This window comes from Vulpes vulpes, chromosome 1 (genome assembly GCF_048418805.1).
Source record: "Vulpes vulpes isolate BD-2025 chromosome 1, VulVul3, whole genome shotgun sequence".
Lineage (NCBI taxonomy): Eukaryota > Metazoa > Chordata > Mammalia > Carnivora > Canidae > Vulpes > Vulpes vulpes.
Window position 1 is genome coordinate 197,407,297 of NC_132780.1, and position 18,064 is coordinate 197,425,360.

At 45.6% G+C, this 18,064-nt stretch overlaps 1 protein-coding gene across 1 annotated transcript; it reads left to right on the forward strand.

Moving 5' to 3' along the window:
* The first annotated feature begins 465 nt into the window (after nt 1-465).
* RFPL4B (ret finger protein like 4B) lies at nt 466-17,807 on the forward strand. Its single transcript, XM_072749425.1, has 5 exons — nt 466-1,243; nt 3,187-3,241; nt 12,372-12,547; nt 16,366-16,431; nt 17,707-17,807. The coding sequence occupies exons 1-5, from the start codon at nt 466-468 to the stop codon at nt 17,805-17,807; spliced, it is 1,176 nt and encodes a 391-aa protein (XP_072605526.1).
* The last annotated feature ends 257 nt before the right edge of the window (nt 17,808-18,064 follow it).

The window sequence follows — 18,064 nt, forward strand, 5'->3', positions numbered from 1 at the left end:
TTCCTTGAACTGCAGGTGACCTACAGAGGAGTACGGATTAGAGGCGGAGACTGCACTTCTAGGCCCTGTGAAAGGCCGTGTGGGACTCAGCTCCGAGAGAGAGAGGCTGTGGTCAGGGCAGAGAAGACTTCACCTGGGTGTCCCCACACAAGGTAAACTACTCCAGCTAAAAGGACAACGTCCACTGTCCTGTTTCTCTCGTTTGTGATCACCTTGGTGTTGTGGTGTGGTTTTGGGTGATTCTCCTCACAGAGAGTGTGCTCTTACTATGACTCTCCGGTGGCTTCGTGCCACTTTCCCGTATGAACTACAGGAAGATTGATATTATTTGATTTTTCTATTGGGCTTAGAAACATCCTGACCATTGAGGAACAGACTGTGTACGGAAGGCTCCCGATCGCTTTCAGAAGCTCATCAAGGGCCGCTTCAGCTCAGCTCATTGGCAAGGACTGACCCTCCGGGACCATGGCCCACAGTCTGCAAGAGGAAGTGACCTGTCCTATTTGTCTGGAGATTTTCTACTGTCCCATTTTACTGTCCTGTGACCACATTTTCTGCTTCCATTGCATGCAAAAGTGGGTGCTAGAACACAGGGACCTGAAATCGGCCTGCCCCATGTGCCGGGGGATGACTGAGAACCCCGCTTTGGAAGAATGGCAGATTGGGGCGCTAGCCCTGCTGGTGAGGCAGCACAGCAGTGTCCTGGAGAGAGCCCTGCACTTGAGCAAGGAGCTCCTGAGGTTCCGGGAGGACGTGACCCTGGAGGCAAGCAGCGCCAACCCCTTTCTTGTCCTCTCGGATGACCTGAGGAAAGTTCAGTGTGGGAGGACGTGCCGCAACCCAGTGGAAGATCCCCAGAGGTTCACCCACCTGGCCTGTGTCCTGGGCGCCCCCCGCTTCTCCTCTGGCTGCCATTACTGGGAGGTCCAGGTGGGAGAGGCCAAGGAGTGGGCTCTGGGCATCTGCAAGGAGTCCGTCAACAGAAAGAGGAAGCGCGGCTTCTCGCCCAAGCACGGCTTCTGGTTCATCAGCCTGAAGGCCGGAGCAATCTGCACCAGCTCCGTCCCAGAAGCCAGAGTTCCCGCGAGCCCTCGGCTTAGCCACGTAGGGATATTTTTAGACGTCGAGATGGAAGAACTCAAGTTCTTTGACGTTGGTGACAACGCCCTCATCTACACACACCATCACGTCTCGTGCTTGGAGCCTTTGCGTCCGTTCTTCTGTCCTGAGCTGCCCGGAGAAGGTGACTTTGGCGCCTCCCTGAAAATCTGCTCATGAGAAACTAAGTACTTTCTCGAAGCTTCAGAGGTGAATGAGACTTTGACCCGAGAAAGATCAGAATGACCCAGGGAGCGAAAATGGGCTGTAGTAGAAAGATTTGGTGGATTTTGAAAGATTCTGTAGACTCAGCAACTAACCAGCTTGTGGGGCACGTTTGGTAGTTTTTGTAGGTAAACAACGAGGGGGCTTTGCGGCAGGTGGAGAAGTGCTCTCGGCCTCAGCTTTCCTAGTCTTCAGGTGGGGATAATCACGTTTCTCGGCCAAATAGTCATGACGATCAGAGACAACGTGGTGCATTTATTTTGTACTAAACGGGGAACTTTGGATTGTAAAGTCAAATAAAATGTCTTGTGGGTAGAAACAATGTCTTTTTTCATTATTGTGTGCCTTTCCTCCAATTCCTGAGAATGATAGTAGCTATCTGGGAGACAAGAAACAGTCAGTGCGAGATATTTTGACGTGAAGTCTCAGTAAGAGAGAAAAATACTGGGAAAGAACAACGTCTCTCATTTTTATTTCCTCCCAAACACAGTGGAAAGACAGAACCTGGAGGTAGCTCCAGTCAGTGGTGATTCACGTTTGTTCTGATGGGAACTGTCCCTTGCCCATTCGCTCATTGGCCTTTTGGGTGGTCGTCAAAGGAGTGTGGTGTGTGTGGCCAGCACAGAGGCGCCAACAGGCTCAGAATGTCAAGCTGCTGCGATTCTGAGCCTTCTGGAGTCGGTTACGTAATAAGGGAAATGGCCGCTGAGAAGACGGACCCCCTTCCTCCTGCCCACCAGGCGCAGGGGCGTATGTGAAACTTTTCTCCTTCTGACAGGGAAGAACATCTCCCAGCCTCAGGCCACTGCTGCTGAGTTTTGATTTGTAGGAATTCTTATCAACCACATTAACTCGGAAATAGATACTCACCAAAAACTGTTCTCCAGGTTCCTTTTGAGTTTATTTTTTATTTGTATGTGTGTATGTATTTATTTCTTGTTTTTAAAGACTATTTATTCATGAGAGATGCAGAGAGAGAGGCAGAGACCCAGGCAGGGGGAGAAGCAGGCTCCCTGCGGGGAGCCCGATGTGGGACTCGATCCCGGGACCCCGGGGCACGCCCTGAGCCAAAGGCAGACGCTCAACCGCTGAGTCCCCCAGGGGCCCCTGACATAATGTTAAAGTGCTTTTTTTCTGTCTGGTCCTCCCCTCACGTTGGGTCTGAAGTCTGTGCCCCCTCCCCACCACGGCGTGTGGACAGTCTCAGACTGCAGTCCCCCATAGCCGTGTCTCCTATGCTCATTGTGACTCCTTTTCAAACCATTCAGGTCCTTTAGGGTTGTGTTTTTTCCTAATTTACTGAGTCAGCCGCTTCTGAGGTGACATCTGCACTGGAAGGGTTGGGTTGGGACATGTTCAGGAATCTGCTTTGGACTTCATTTCCAAAGAAACTCAGAAATGTCATCTACTTCTTGCCAACTCCACTGGGGTGGAGGAACAGCCCGATTTGGGTGTTTTTCCCCCCATATTTCCTTTTGATCCCTCTGATTTTATTTCAGGGGCCTCCTTCCTCTACTCTACCTTGGGGCCCACATCCACGTCGATCCACCTTTACAGGTCTTGCTAATGTGGAAACAACAGTTTCCTGAAACAGCACTTGTGGTGAGCAATACACTATAATTTTCTTTTCTATTATATTTTATTAGAAAAAAATGCTAAAAAATAAAAAAGAAAAGAAAAAAAATGCTGGGCTCACACACATTTGATTTACAGCTTGCAAGCGGGTTGAGAACTGCAGTTTGAGAATCTGGGGTGGGCGCTAAGCTCCCAGACCCACCCTTCTTGCGTCCCGGAATGCTGAAGGACAGCCCCACTCTCCCTAGGACTGGCCGTGACAGCTTGTGTTCTATTTGCATGTTTCAGGTTCTCTCAAGGACTGTTTGCTTCGAGAGCCTTTCTGTCTCTTCCTCACGGAGATGTAGGTTCCAAAGCTTCCCTTCATCCCAGCTGAAGGACCCGAATGATTTTTTTGGTTCATCATTAGGGGGAAATGCCAGTGGCCAACGATCGGCCTGGTTCCTCTCTTGTCTGATTGAATTCTGTGGCCCTGGGGGAAGCCTTGGTGGGGACTGGGTCACAAGCTCATTCTGTTGCCAATCGGTATGGACCCTTGGCGAAATATTGCACGCTTCCAACTTCTTTAGCATTCCTCATGCAAGTCTCTCCCACGTCCCATCCGTGCCATGGGGACCAGTGTGACAGCTTCCTCCCTTCCTTGCTCCACTGTTGCCTTCCCAGAGTGCACTTTCCACACAGGCACCGGGATGGTTCTCCTAAACCGTGAGTCAGACCAATCAGGTCATTCCTGTTATAAACGCTGCCAAGGGGATCCCTGGGTGGCGCAGCGGTTTGGCGCCTGCCTTTGGCCCAGGGCGCGATCCTGGAGACCCGGGATCGAATCCCACGTCGGGCTCCCGGTGCATGAGCCTGCTTCTCCCTCTGCCTATGTCTCTGCCTCTCTCTCTCTCTCTCTGTGACTATCATAAGTAAATAAATAAAAAATAATAAAATATTAAAAAAAAAGAAAAAACCCTGCCAAGGCTAAATGGGTCAATTAGAATAAATTCTCTGAGCTGCCCTCCCCCGTCCCTCCTCTCCAGGCTCACTGGCTCATCTTCCGTCAGCCGGCTTCCCAGCTTTCACATCTGACCCGGGCCTCTCTCAGTTATGTGATCTTGGACACATTCTCCAACTTCTCTGTGCCTCAGTTTCCTATTCAGTAGAGACCGCTAAGAAGTCCAGCCTTAGGGTGACAGGTGGCAACTCCACTTATCATGGTGCCCATTGTGTGATATGCAGAACTGTGGAATCCCAATGTCCTATAATGTCGTTCGTCAACTACGATGAAAAAATAAGGTAAAAACACAGAAGCCCAACCTTTAGGATTGTTGCAAAGAGCACAGGCAACCGTTCATACTGATTGCTTAGCTCCGGGCCTTGCTGATAGAATGTGCTATTTATTGCCCATCTGTGGCATCACCTATTATTGTCGGTTAAGTGTGAGGTTGGCTATATATTTAACCCGCTCCCTATCATGTCTGAAACATCTTTGTGATCCTTGCTTTTAAAATACGTCATGAATTGGGGTGCTTACGTGGCTCAGTCGGTTAAGCAGCCGACTCTTGGTTTCAGCTCGGGTCTTGATCTCAAAGTCTTGGGATGGGCTTTGGGCTTCCCACTCGGTGGGGAGTCTGTTCCTCTCCTCCCTCTCCCTCTGCTCCTCCTGCATGTGTGCTCTCTCTCTCAAATAAATAAATCTTTAAAAATAAAATAAATTTCTTGATGAATAGGTATAGGCATATTTAGGAAGAGGTACAGCATCTTGACTAATCTTAGCAATAAAATGATTGTTTGCTATTACTTAGGTTGGTAGGAAAAGCACCATGGTGTGCCCACCCCCTCACCCGCCTGTGAAAGTTACTCCCCTCCCCCTTCCCACTCTCCAGCTAACCACCCCCCAGCCCAGTCTTGAAGACTGTAGTGTGGATATGGATGTATGCAAGAAGGTCTTAATGGTCCTGGTGGTAGAGGTGGAGTCAATTTGAGGAACAGACCTCTGGCTGCCTCAAAAAGCAATAGCACTATGGGAACACATTAGAATTCTAAGTCCTAATTAGCGTAATAGGGATACTACTAGTTATTATCACCCTTCCTGTCTCCCCTCCTACAGCCCTCCACAAATTTCAGCTTCCCAGGCCTCATCCCATGCTGCCCGCATCCGGGCTTCCTTAGTAAGGTGCGTCCCCACAGAAACTGCTGGCCTCCCAACCCCTGCTCCTGTTCACACTCCCCCCCTCCCCCCCAATATCTGTACATGGACTTCTCTCCACCACCAGATTCTCAGGCCGAACCCCCTAAATACCTGTCTCAACTGACTCATTTGATATAACTGAACTCCAGGCTGGGTGAGGGAGGACTGGAAAAGCCATGGAGGCCTAAGGATGGAAGGAAGATGGGATATGGACTCTGACCCCCCTGACCCGGGTCAAAGGGACCATATGAGAGGACAGAGAAAAGCTCACTCCTCTTGGAAGCTTTATCTGGGAGAGAGATCAGTCCCCCACAACGCCTAGAGTGTAGTTGCTTCGAGGGGCTCTGTTTGGCTATAAAGGCCCAGAGGACCCAAGCAGGCTGGAGCGACGGTTCTCAGCTTCGTCTTCTTATCATCATACGAGGAACTTTCAAAAATCCCCATGCCCCCAACCACATCCCAAACCAATCAAACCAGAGTCTCTGGGGATGGGACCCGTTCAGCGGTACTTCTTCAAGTTTTCTTGGTGATTGCAATGTGCAGCCAGAGTGGACAATCACTGGACTAGAGCTTCAGTTCCAAAACTTTATTGTGCGTCCTGGGGCACCTGGGTGGCTCAGTCGGTTAAGCATCTGACTCTTGATTTCGGCTCAGGTCATGATCTAGGGGTAGTGAGATTGAGCCCCTGGAGTCAGGCTCCCCACCCAAGGGGGAGTGTCACCTCCCTCTGCCCCTTTCCCCTCCCCCATTCTCGTGTGTGCTCTCTTTTTGAAATAAATACATACTTTTTAAAAAACTTTATTGTGCATCAGAATCCCTTGGATGAATTCAGAGGGTCTGAGTGGTGCCCGAGAATTTGGATCTGTAATAAGTTCCCAAGCGAAATTGGTGGGGACCACACTTTGAAACCAGTGGACTAGAGGACACAGTGCGTTTCGATTTTAATTCCTGCATTTAATGGATCATCCAACCAATTGCATTTTAATCAATCAGTTTAGAATTATTTCTATTTTAATTTTATTTTAATTCCTGTATTTCGAACAAACAAAATACCCTAGAACAATGAAAGAAAAGAGAGGGTGGGGGGAGAGGGAGGTTGGGTGGTCTTAGCTGGGATCAGATTAGTATTAACAAAACTCACACAGCATCACGGACATTCTTGCCTACTACCCCCCACCACTCCCCACTCACATTTATCACAAGATTTCCGGCATCAATTCTGATGCCCTGATAATATCCAAAAGTATATAAAAATGCTCGCCGTAATGACCTAGGTCTGTGTTCTTAATATTTGGTTTTAGAACCCTCTGTAAGGAAAAGGCTCTTGTTAAAGTCTTGTTGTGTCAGATTTTTCTTTTTTTTCCATAAAAAGCATCTAAGGAGAAAGTGGTACCTACGATCTTCTGCTTCTTAAGAGGTTACTGCTGTCTTTGGACAACCTGTAAGCATCAGCTTAGAGCCTTGGCAAAAGCTGTTGTTTTGTTTTGCTTTTCATAGGTGGTAGATTTTGCAGCGGCTCTAAGATGTGCACGTAGGCGCTCCACGCAGCCTGAGGTCAGGCCTCACTGTGGCAAGCTTCTAGGAACCTCCCTTAAGAGCCCGTGGGCTCTCTTGGCCCATTTTCTGGTCTCTTCCTCCATCCTGTTGCTTCAAATGCAGATGCTATTCTCCTGGACCATAAGGATAAGAAGCCGCTTCAGGGCCTGAGAGGCCTGGACCCTGGAAGGCTGCGGAGACACATTACCAGCCTTGCAACGCACACCTCTGACTCCAACCACGTGACACAAGCATGAACAGCTTTTTGTTTTAAGTCACTTATATTTTGTGTTTTGCTTGCAGATGGACTTATTCTCAACTCATTTTCTCACATGCCAACATTGCTATGGCATGGGGTTGATTCTTGGGTGTTTTCTAGAAGACTCCCTTCCCTACATGCCTTTCTGGAGACTCAGAGCAGCCCCAGATGGTCCCCTTATTTTGTCTCATCTTCCTTGGCTGGTGGGTCCCCCGGGATTCTGTATGCTTGCAGTCTATGCTAAAAGACAATGTGCAAAGTGTGCCTCCGCCCTCTCATTTGATAGGAAATTCCAAACATGTGCAAAAATAGCAAATAGTATAATGGATCCTAACTGGGTTTCAATAATTGTCAAGAAATGCCCAATCCTCTCTCTCGGGTTACTGAGGAGCAAATCTCGCACATCATTTCATCCATAGGTGTTCAATAAATATCTCCAAATAAAAAGCACTTAAGAAACTGTAATTATGATCGATTAGAAGTATGATGTGAAAATATCACACATAAAGAATTAATGAAGCCACGTTCACAATTCTCCCTTTTGACTTAGCTTTGAGAGTTTCACTTCAAGTAGCCCCAGCTAGCCCGATCCAAGATTTATTTGCCTGCATCTCAGGGTCCCTTGTGCTTTCTGGATCAAGGTTTCCAACCTCAAAACAGGCAGGTGCTTTTTCCTCAATCATTTTGTTAGGTGCTTAAGAGAGCAAGCAGGGTCTTCCTCCTCAACCCCCCAGGCCCAGCCTCACCCACTACACCACTCAGCCCGGTTTACTTCATTCTCCTCCAAAACAGCTCATGTTGCTAATTGCTTGGAGTGTCCTCCAGAGGTAGTCTATGTGTATATGGATATATTTTACCTCAATGTTCATTTAGTACGTACATTGTTTTTTGACTTGGTTTTTTTTTTTTTTTTTTTTTACTTGAGAATATTTAAGGAGGTTTATTTTAATGGTCTTTTCCCAGGACTCAGATAATGAGGAGTTCCTGTACTGTGCAGATCCACTTAATCAGTCAATTTTGTGGAAACAGTTGTCAGTCAGGCTTCTAACTGTTAACATTTTCTTTAAGTTTTTCCAGGAAATCATTAGTATTTCTCACTCCAAAATGCGGAACACGGTAACTGCCACCAAAGATCTGCTGGAATGGCTGATTACCATAAAATATCAGTAAAAACACTCTGACCACATACCCTGAAGCTTTCAAGCGAGAAATAATTTTATTTTTCAGGTACAGGTTGTTGGCTATAACAAACAAAACAAAACTGAGCCTTGGTGGCTCAGTTGGTTGAACGGCCTACTCTTGGTTTCCGCTTGGGTCCTGATCTTAAGGTCATGAGATGGAGCCTCAAGCCCGACTTTGGGCTCCTCTGGGAGTCCACTTGAGACTTCTCTCTCTCTCCTTCTGCCCCTCCTGCCTCTCATGTGTGTGTGCTCTCTCTCAAATCAATCAATTCATCAATCTTAAAAAAAAAAAAAATTAAGCAGGAAGACGGTAATAGTCTTTCAGAGAAAAAAGATGCAGATGCTTCACTTTACCAGGCTCAGAAAATCTAAACTGCGGCCAAAGGAAGCTCAGTGGCAGACGGTACAGGAAGCCTAAGCTAGGCTTGTGAGCATAACAGGGTACAGATTTGCCATAAAAGATGTTGATATCTTTATTTTTTAAAGAATAATTAATACACAGTATTAGATTAGTTTCAGATGATTTAACAATCCTCTACATTACTCAGTGCTCATCATGACAAGTGTACTCCTCCTCATAACCTATTTCCACCCATCGCCCACCTGTCTCCCTTCTGGCAACCACCATAGAGGATGTTGATGTTTTCAGAACTTGGTCTTAGGGGAGGGTCCTCAAAAGAAGGCAAAGAGGGGGGGGGTCTTTGGCTTGTGCGTAGTTAATCCAGGCTCAGATATAGATACTCCAGACAGCCTGAGAAGAGGAATCTTGAACTAATCTCTACAGACCATTTTTAAGGTGTGTCTACCCACTGTTTCTGTCACTAAAGATTAAATCAAGATGATGAACCAAAAGAATAGAGCTGAGATCTTTCTTTCCCCCAATTAAAGTGGACCAGAGTGCTGGAGAGCCTATTCCCACAAGCAGTTCTAGAAGATCTTTACTGTTATCACTAAAACTACCTATTTACTTATTCAGACGTTTCATTGTGCATGAAACTTAGAATTTTTTCTTCTTCAGATACAGCACTTAATAAGTCAAATTGTTCTTGAGAAAACAACTAAATTCAGGTTTCAGAAATCATAAGTAGAGCCACACCTGGCTGGCTCAGTAGATAGAGCTTGGGACTCTTGGTCTTAGGGTCAGGAGTTCAAACCCCATGCTGGGTGTGGAGGCTACTTAAAGAAATGATGATAACATTTTTTAAAAAGGGGAATCATAAGAAGATTTTGCCACTTATTCTACTGGAGGGCACAAGTGCCTCTCATTAAGACTTTTTAAGTTCAAAATAAGTTATATCTCCTTAATGTTACAAAGCGAGGAAGACTAAGTACATAAACTCTCCCTAATGATTGGCACAGAGTTTTAGAACATATTTACCCGTGCTTCTCATAATGACTGGAGATCCATTTGAGCTTATGTTCTTTGTTTCACTTTGTTTCGATGAAGATGGTAGAGATGATGGACCAATGACATCCGAGCTTCACAAAAATACGGTGACTCGTCCCATCTGTTTAGGTTTTTCACAAATACCCATCATCTCTCATGCCAGCACCGTTTTGCTTTAAATGTACCGTGGAGTAGTCGGGATAGCAGAAAGAGATGGAATTTCCCTACTGAGTAACGGAGACACTAGCGTGGGCAAGTTTAGGAAGGTGGCATTTGTCACCAAATGGCACAGGATTCTTGTAAAGGGAAGTCTAAAAACGTGTCATCGACTCCAGCGGTTCTTAGTGGGGTGACTCTCACTGTTATCACCTCCACCTCCCTTCTTTTCCGCTCCAGTGATCTAAGCAAGATCTGTCATGCCCGAGGACTCCTCAACATTCGCCCACATGTCCTGGGTGCTCGGGGTGCCTGCCTCACCTGTGCCTTGGCTGGGAAGCAGAAGAGAGGCATGGGCTCAGGGCCCTGCTGGGCCTCTGCTCACACAGTCCTCCGAGGACGCTGATTCCTCTCCGTAGGCCAGAGTTACTGCCAGCCCGAGGCTCCACCATGTGGGACCATTCCTAGATGCTGGGCTTCTCTGGTTGGTGACGGCCCCTTCACTACACCGTTGGCTCCTCTGCTGGGAACTCTGTCCTGATCAGCCAGGAGAAGGCAATGCCGAAAACCTACGGGGCATGTGCACTTCTGTCTCTAGGGTACGTTGATGTGATGAGTGTAGCAGGTGTTCTGTTTTCAGGAGGATGAGATGCGCGTCGTGAATCCTACATGCAAATCCTGGATGTTAGATACTCAGGTTTTGCAGAACTTTCCTAACATTCTAGCTGACCTTGGTTCCAGGTCACGGTCCCCAGCCTGTGGGCATTGCTCTTGCCTCGGCTGCCCTGCTGCCCAACCAGACAGCCTGTCTTCCTGCCCGCCTTCCTGGGCTGCTTCCAGGAAATTCAGAAAACTCACCCTGAAGAAAACTCAAATCCTTACATTTTATGCTGAGCAGATTAGGTCTCTTTATCTCTCTTTTTTGGGGAGGGGGGCGGTGGGTGGAAGGAGACGAGTCTTCGGCCAACTGTGGTTTCAAATAGCATTACCACCTCCTTCAACAATATGCTAAGGGCTTACGGGTTTGTTTTCTTAAATTTTTTCCTCGATCATAAATTGAGGCAGCATGTCTTGATCAAGGTGGTATTTTGTGTTGACTGCAAGGGGGTCTCCGTGGAGGGGGAGTAGCAGGAGCTGAGAGCAGTGAGCCTCACAGGGCAGTGCTGGGCTGGAAGAAGGCCAGGCCTTATGGAGAAAGGGACCTGATGCAGACAGATGAGGGTGGTATTTACTGGCTTAGGCTGATTAGCTGAAGGTTCTTTCTTAGATCCACAAGAAAAACAAAACGATAGGCACTGAAAAGGCAAATGACAAAATTCAAGAGCCATTCTTTATTTTTCCAAGAGAATTTAGAAAACAAGGACAAGAAAGGTGATTTAAAAATGTAACGCAAAAAAATAAATAAATAAAATAAAAATAAAATAAAATAAAATAAAATAAAATAAAATAAAATAAAAATGTAACGCAGGCCATATTCAACAATCCTCTGGTGAACCCGGCATAAAAGAGGAAAAGACAAATAATTAAAACGATGTCAAAACATTTACTGCACACTTCCTGTGTGCCAGGCACTGAACTCACTGTGTAACAGGAATTATTTCATTTAATCCTCACAAAAGTCATAGGAGGTGTGTATTCTAATACCCCTAATTTAATAATTAGGAAACTGGGGGGAAAAGGAGGTTAAATAAGTAGCCTAATTAGTAAGCTGTCATTCTCCATAAGTGGCATATAGCCAAAGAGGGTAAAAACAGGCCCTGGATCTGAACAGTTGGGTTCAGAGACCATAGTCTCAAGGGACAGATGTGAGCCTCGGCCATGGCCTTCTCCCTCGGCATTGGCCACCTCTCCAACTGATGGTGACACTCCCTCTAAGTCTAGACCCAGAGCTCCAAGGGCCCACTAATGTTTAACTAAATGTAGCAATAGGGATGCAGGCTATTTGCCACTGGATTCTAAAGCATCAGGATCAAGAGAAGGCTGCTGACTGCAATCACTGTTATTTTACATTGTTGTCTAAATAGAGGTCACATAAATAAATTATAAGCGGCACTGTGCTGAGTGCCGCTTGTGCTGGCCCTAGAGAGCAGATTGTGTGCATCTCTTCCCAGCTCTGGGCTCAATGATGTCATGGTGGTAGCTCGAAATAGGCCACGGTGGAAGTACTTATACTGGCTAACTGATAAATATTACATTATTTACTTTTCTTTCTTTCTCTGTTTCCTTTATTTTATTTTTTTGAAAATCAGTTGTTAAACATCTCTCCGTGCAGCATTGATGTATAAGCTGGTAATACAGCTAACCACTGAAAAGAGAAGATAAAACTACATTGCCTGGAAAGAATATGATTTCAAACATGGAAACCTTTAGGGGGAAGAGGCAACACTCTCAGAGTTAACAAGACTTTTTAAAAAAATCCAGGCCACATTGCTGATCCAGCCTTTGGACACAGACCATGCTTCTTTGGTGTCAATTCAATTTGCAAATAGTGCAAATAATTTCCAAAAGGCTTGGAACAGAGAGCATCTCTGATTTCCATCATGTGGGGAAGACTGGCCAAGATCAAGACAGAAAGCAAGTCAGCATTTAGTGGGAGGCCGAGGTGGGAGGCAGTGATACTGCTGGATTCCAGTCCCAGGCTCTTAAAGGTCCTGGGGCCCAAGTGTCACCACCTAGACCCCCAGATCCCACCCTTACTGTTTACCTGCTTCCACCTGCCGACCTTTGTCCCACATTTTTTCCCTTAAGCTCTTCTTCCCAGTTTATCTCATAACTCAGGCAAAAGACCCTCTCTGGCGTGGCATCTGTGATAAAACCTGAAACTGGCCTTCAAGCAATCACGACTGCCTGGATGAAGAGCTCTGGCCGCCCAGGCCACTCAGACCAGTTTGAGCTCAACCCCTGGACTCTCTTACCTGCCCAGGTGAGCTATGGAGTGGTGCACGCCTGCCTGGGTGAGCTACAGGGTGGCCCACGCCTGCCCAGGTGAGCTAGGGGTGTCATATGTCTGCCCAAGTGAGCTAGGGGTGGCCCATGGCTGCCCGGGTGAGCTATAGAGTGACCCACGCCTGCCCAGGTGAGCTATGGAGTGATCCACGCCTGCCCGGGTGAGTTAGGGGTGGCCCACGCCTGACCAGGTGAGCTACGGAGTGACCCATGCCTGCCCAGGTGAGCTACAGAGTGACCCACGTCTGCCCAAGTGAGCTCTGGAGTGGTCCACGTCTGCCCAGGTGAGCTGTGGAGTGTCCCACACCTGCCCAGGTGAGCTACGGGGTGGCCCACACCTGTCCAAGTGAGCTATGGGGTGGCCCATGCCTGCCCAGGTGAGCTAGGGGTGGCCCATGCCTGCTCAGGTGAGCTAGGGGTGGCCCACGCCTGCCCAGGTGAGCTACACAGTGGCCCACAGAGAAAGCGGCCACCCCGCTGACCTCACATGACCCTAAAACCTCTGCCCGAGGAGGAGCTCAGGCCTCACTGGGGACAGACAAGGACTGTGCAGGCCTGCTTCCCCACGGTGCCCGTGCCACCTGGTGCCTGCCTCCACTGTGATGACCTGGCTCCCCATCCAAACATTCATCCCCCCCGCCCCCAAGCCCCAGGAGCCCACTGGGCCCTGCTCCGGGAGTCAGAGCTTTGGGAATTATGCCCTGGGATCCCCTCGTTTGCTGCAGTGAAGTTCCCTTCGTGGGCGACTCACCTGGGGAAGCTCCTCTCCATGACTCATCTAGGGGCCAACGCCTGTTAGCTCAGTCAGCAGATGCCTATCCTGGTTGGCTCGTCCCGGTCCTGGGTCCTGTCAGGAGGCACTATCATGTCCTTTCTCTAACCCCCACTTTTTGTTCACACCCGTTCAGTTTGGGGTTTCTTCCATTTCAACCAAACCCAGATTACCTAACAAAATCATCTCTTTTTTCCAATAGAATCTATACGGGGAAAACCTCCAACCTCCTTCCTGCCCCTGACACTTTGCAGAGAAATTAATGTTTTGCATGAGGGGATTTTTTCCTTCGGGATCAGTAGGGCTCTTCTTGTAACCCCTCCGTGCAAACGACTTAATTTCCTGTTTCCTGGCCTCGTATATACGAACATTACATAAAGCAAGTTATTGGGTAGTGGTGATAAGTGCCATCCACGAAGTTGGAGAACAATACTTGGGCGTTTTAAGTTTTGGCGTTTAAAGATTTTAAAAATAAGGATCTTTGTAATGAGGACAAATGTTTGGCTAGTGGTGGGCTGCCAGCTGGACTCTCTCCTCTCCCTCAGCACTGTGCTAAAAGTTATGAGATTCCTTCATTTTGGTTCTCACTTTATTACTGGCAAATACACCCTCCGCCTCCCTTCCCGCCGTAAGTGCACCTCTGCAACGTCAAGGGACTCTCCCCTCCCACCCAAGCCTGCTTCTTGATGCTGCACCTAAATCTATCACAGGTGTGAACAGAGGCTTCTGGTTCAAGTTCACGCGCCCAGAGCACATGTCGCCTTCTCCTGCAATGATGAGAAGTAAGTATCAAGAGGTTGAATTTGTTAGAATTTTGAGATTCTATGTATTATGAGAATCATAATCAATAAAAGCAAAATCAAAAACCCATATAAAGGAGAATGTTACATGGATTTCTGGTATTCAGAAGAGCATCTGGGCTCTTTTTGACAAATGAAGCGCAACAGAAAAAGCCTCAGCCCAGAAACCAGAAAAATGTGCAGTGGAGCTGGGAATCCAGAGCTTTAGAGACGCTCCAAGTTTAGAGAAAGCCAATACGGAAAGGAGGAGTGGGATTGGGGCATGAATTAGAGTCCTTAATTAAGGATGTAGTCACGGGATGGCTGCAAAATTCAGGCATCTGTTGTGTCCTCAGGTTAACACTCAACAGTTGCTTCCAGAAGAGAGTGCCTGGCTGAGGCTCCTCCAGCAGGCGTTGGGCAAGACGGGAGAGAGTAAATCTCATGGTGCTTCTAGACATCCACACTGGAACGACGGGGTGCGTGGCGTTAAGGGATGGCCGTGTCTTCCCAGGAGAGCAATACACTAAAGGGAATGCCCCTTGGTTCAATCTCATTTTTATTCGAAGGCTGGTCATTGACTCACTTTATCCTATTTACGCTGACCCTTTAGCTCTCCTTTCTAATTAAAGAAGATTAGGGGTAAACATCCACCGGCAGCAGAGGAAATTCATGTCAGATCCTTTATAGTTTAGATTCGCTGTTAGTTACTAATACGAACAGGCAACCAAAGGTCACCAGACATTTTTGAGGATTGACATATTGGAAAAGAAGAACCATTATTATCAAAGAATGACCCTTGAAATGATAGAGGTAATTCAGAAAATACAAGTAACATAAACATTAGCCCTCTCTTTTTTAAATAAACTTTTTATTATGTAAATTTTCAAACATACACACAAGAGAGCATCTAATGAACCCAGTGCACCTATCAGCCAGGCCCAATAATTATGAACAGGTGGTCTCAAGCTTATTTTGAAACACATCTGACACTCCATCATTTCACATATACTTCATTGTATAATCTTTAAAATATAGGAGCCCTTAAAAATAACTACAAAACCATTACACCTAAAGAATTCCTCGATGTTATCAAGCCAACATTCATATTTTCTTAATTTTCTTCCCATTTTTTTCACTCTTTAAATTTGAATTGAGATCCAGATAAGATCCAACCATCACTATTGGTTGATAGGCCTCTAAAGATCCCCCTCTACCTCGTTCCCTTGAGATTTCTTTTGTTAAAGAATCTGGTTTGAAGAAATTTCAGTATTAGGAGTTTGCTGGGTATGTCACTATACCCCAAATACAATACAATAAAATGATAATGATTACTAATGAAAGGACTTTGGTGTCTCAGGGGGATATCATTCTGATGACATCTCATCAGGCTTTGCTTTTGGGGAAAGTGGGGTGGGAAAGAAAGAAAGCCCCTTCACAGGGTTTTTCCCAATTTGGTCAGAACTGAGTAGACCCTCATTATTATCCTGGTCTGAAAATAAAGTATTTTAGCTTCTAGTCTTTACAGGAAAGACAAGAGAAGAAGTGGGTTTGAACACTTTTGAGCATTAATCCCAATATTTGTGGCAACAAAATCTATGATGCATCTGGGAATGAACTTAAAGGTATCATGCCTTTATGAGTAAAGCATATAAAAGGAACCTGAAAGCTTCTAGAGCTAAATCATGTTCGTGGATGGGACAATTTAATATTTGAAACATTCAAGGTCACTGAATTAAAATCCAGGGAATGTATTTTTTGTGTGCATCTCCACAAGCAGATTCCCAAATTTAAGTAGAGGAATAAAGGCCTATAAATAGCTGTGTTATTTTAGAACATAAGGAGCAGTAAGGGAGCAAAAAATCTTGCCCAATATTAAGACATTATTCAAAACAACAGAAATTACAACAGACACGCACACACAAAACAACTTGATATTTGATCTTTGAAAAATAGAGCCATTGTTTAATAAACAGTGTTGGAAAATTTGGATAGGACGTGGAGTAACTAGAATATAGAATAGGTCAAAAAATTAAGTTGTTTTAATAGATCGGCTAAAACATTAAATGTGAAAGGTCAAACTGTAGAGCTGATGGGAGAAAATTCGAGAAGGTTGCTTCGTGATTTGGGATATAGGAAGAATTTATTTATTTATTTATTTATTTATTTATTTATTTGGAAGAATTTAAATTACATTCTTCAGGACATAAACTGTGAAGGTAAAAGGGAATGTAGTTTATTATATCAAAATGTGTTGTTCCCGGGCCCCTCCCAGTTGCGGTGCCATCTGTGAAGGTGTGCACTGCACTTGAGCTTTCCAGCCAGTGCTTCATGCAGGACGGTAAAGGATATCACAGACAACACTTAGGGATACATTATAGTCTGGGAGGAGAGCTACGGAGTATTTAGGACCAAGAAGGAACGGTTATCTAGAAAAACAGGATAAATTCCTATTAATAAGTAAGAAAAAGAAACAATAGAAACATAGCAAAGATTATTATTAAGAGATACCCCAATAATTAAAAATATGCAGAAATGAGATGTTCAACTTCACGATAATCAATGAAATACAAATCAAAAGTCTAAGATACTATTGATAGAAGAGTAAAAATGTACAAAGTTGTATATCCAGTGCTGGTGGGGGTGTAGACCGCTATGGTCACTTTGGAAGGCAATAAAGCAATATTTTGTGGAATGAAGATTTTACTATATGGACCATAAACACCAGGGAAATTCTCACGGGGCGGGGGGAGTACCAGGAAATATTTACGAATATGTTTATCACAGTATTACTTGTGATAGCAAAGAACCGGGGAATAATGAGGTTAAATGTAGACTATACTATGGTCACAGACTGAACTCAGTATATGTGAAACTACATAGATCGATCTTTATAATGTTTGTAGTTCGACACTATGTCAATTAAATGTGCAGAAACAGTAATGTCCATGTTTTGTTTTTTTATTTTTTAATTTTTTAATTTTTTAATAAATTTATTTTTATTGGTGTTCAATTTACCAACATACAGAATAACACCCAGTGCTCATCCTGTCAAGTGCCCCCCTCAGTGCCCGTCACCCATTCACCCCCACCCCCCGCCCTCTTCCCCTTCCACCACCCCTAGTTTGTTTCCCAGAGTTAGGAGTCTTTATGTTCTGTCTCCCTTTCTGATATTTCCCACAAATGTCCATGTTTTAAAGACATTATCACACATACATTTTTAAATAAAACTATTGAAGGTGGTCTGAAAGTACACATATTAAATATTTGAGGTTGGGAGACTATGGAGGGAGAGAGGAATTGGATTATATAAGATGAAGGGATGAAAATTCCATAAAACAAAATAAAGAACAAGTGAAGATAATGTGTTTTGAGTGGATGGCATGATCAATCCCATTCTGCTCACCTGACACCTCAACAATAAACAAACCTATAAAAAAAAAAATAAACAAACCTATAAATAAACCAGTTTCTCTTGAGAAATTGGAAGATTTGTAAGGTCTGGCTTGGTAGGAGCTAGGAGGGTAGACATGGGGCAGTCCCCCACAGCTGACCTCGTCCTACTGTCTCTCCACGGCCAGATCCACCCATTTATACTGTTTGTTGGCCTCTGCAGGTGTCTGCAGCAAGGCCTCTGCCTTACAGATCTTTGTTCCAAATGGGGGTCTCGGGAGCAGAGGCTTCATGGGTGCGAACCTGTGTCATAAGCCGGAGTGAGCTACTTTACCCTAGGAGCTGTTGCCGGGCTGATGAGTTGCCTGGGCTGAAAACCCCAAAGACAAAGCATCCCAGAAGGGTTTACATATCCTGAAGCCAATATTCACCTTAGGCAAGATCCCTCAGAAGATCCAGCAGAGAAATAATTCTAAATGAATCTGTAAAAAAACTTTTGTGAGTGCAGTATCTTCTCCCATCATTAATAATTCAGTTAAGAGATGGATGAAGAGTGCAGCCGAGGTGAATGTCTTCTCACC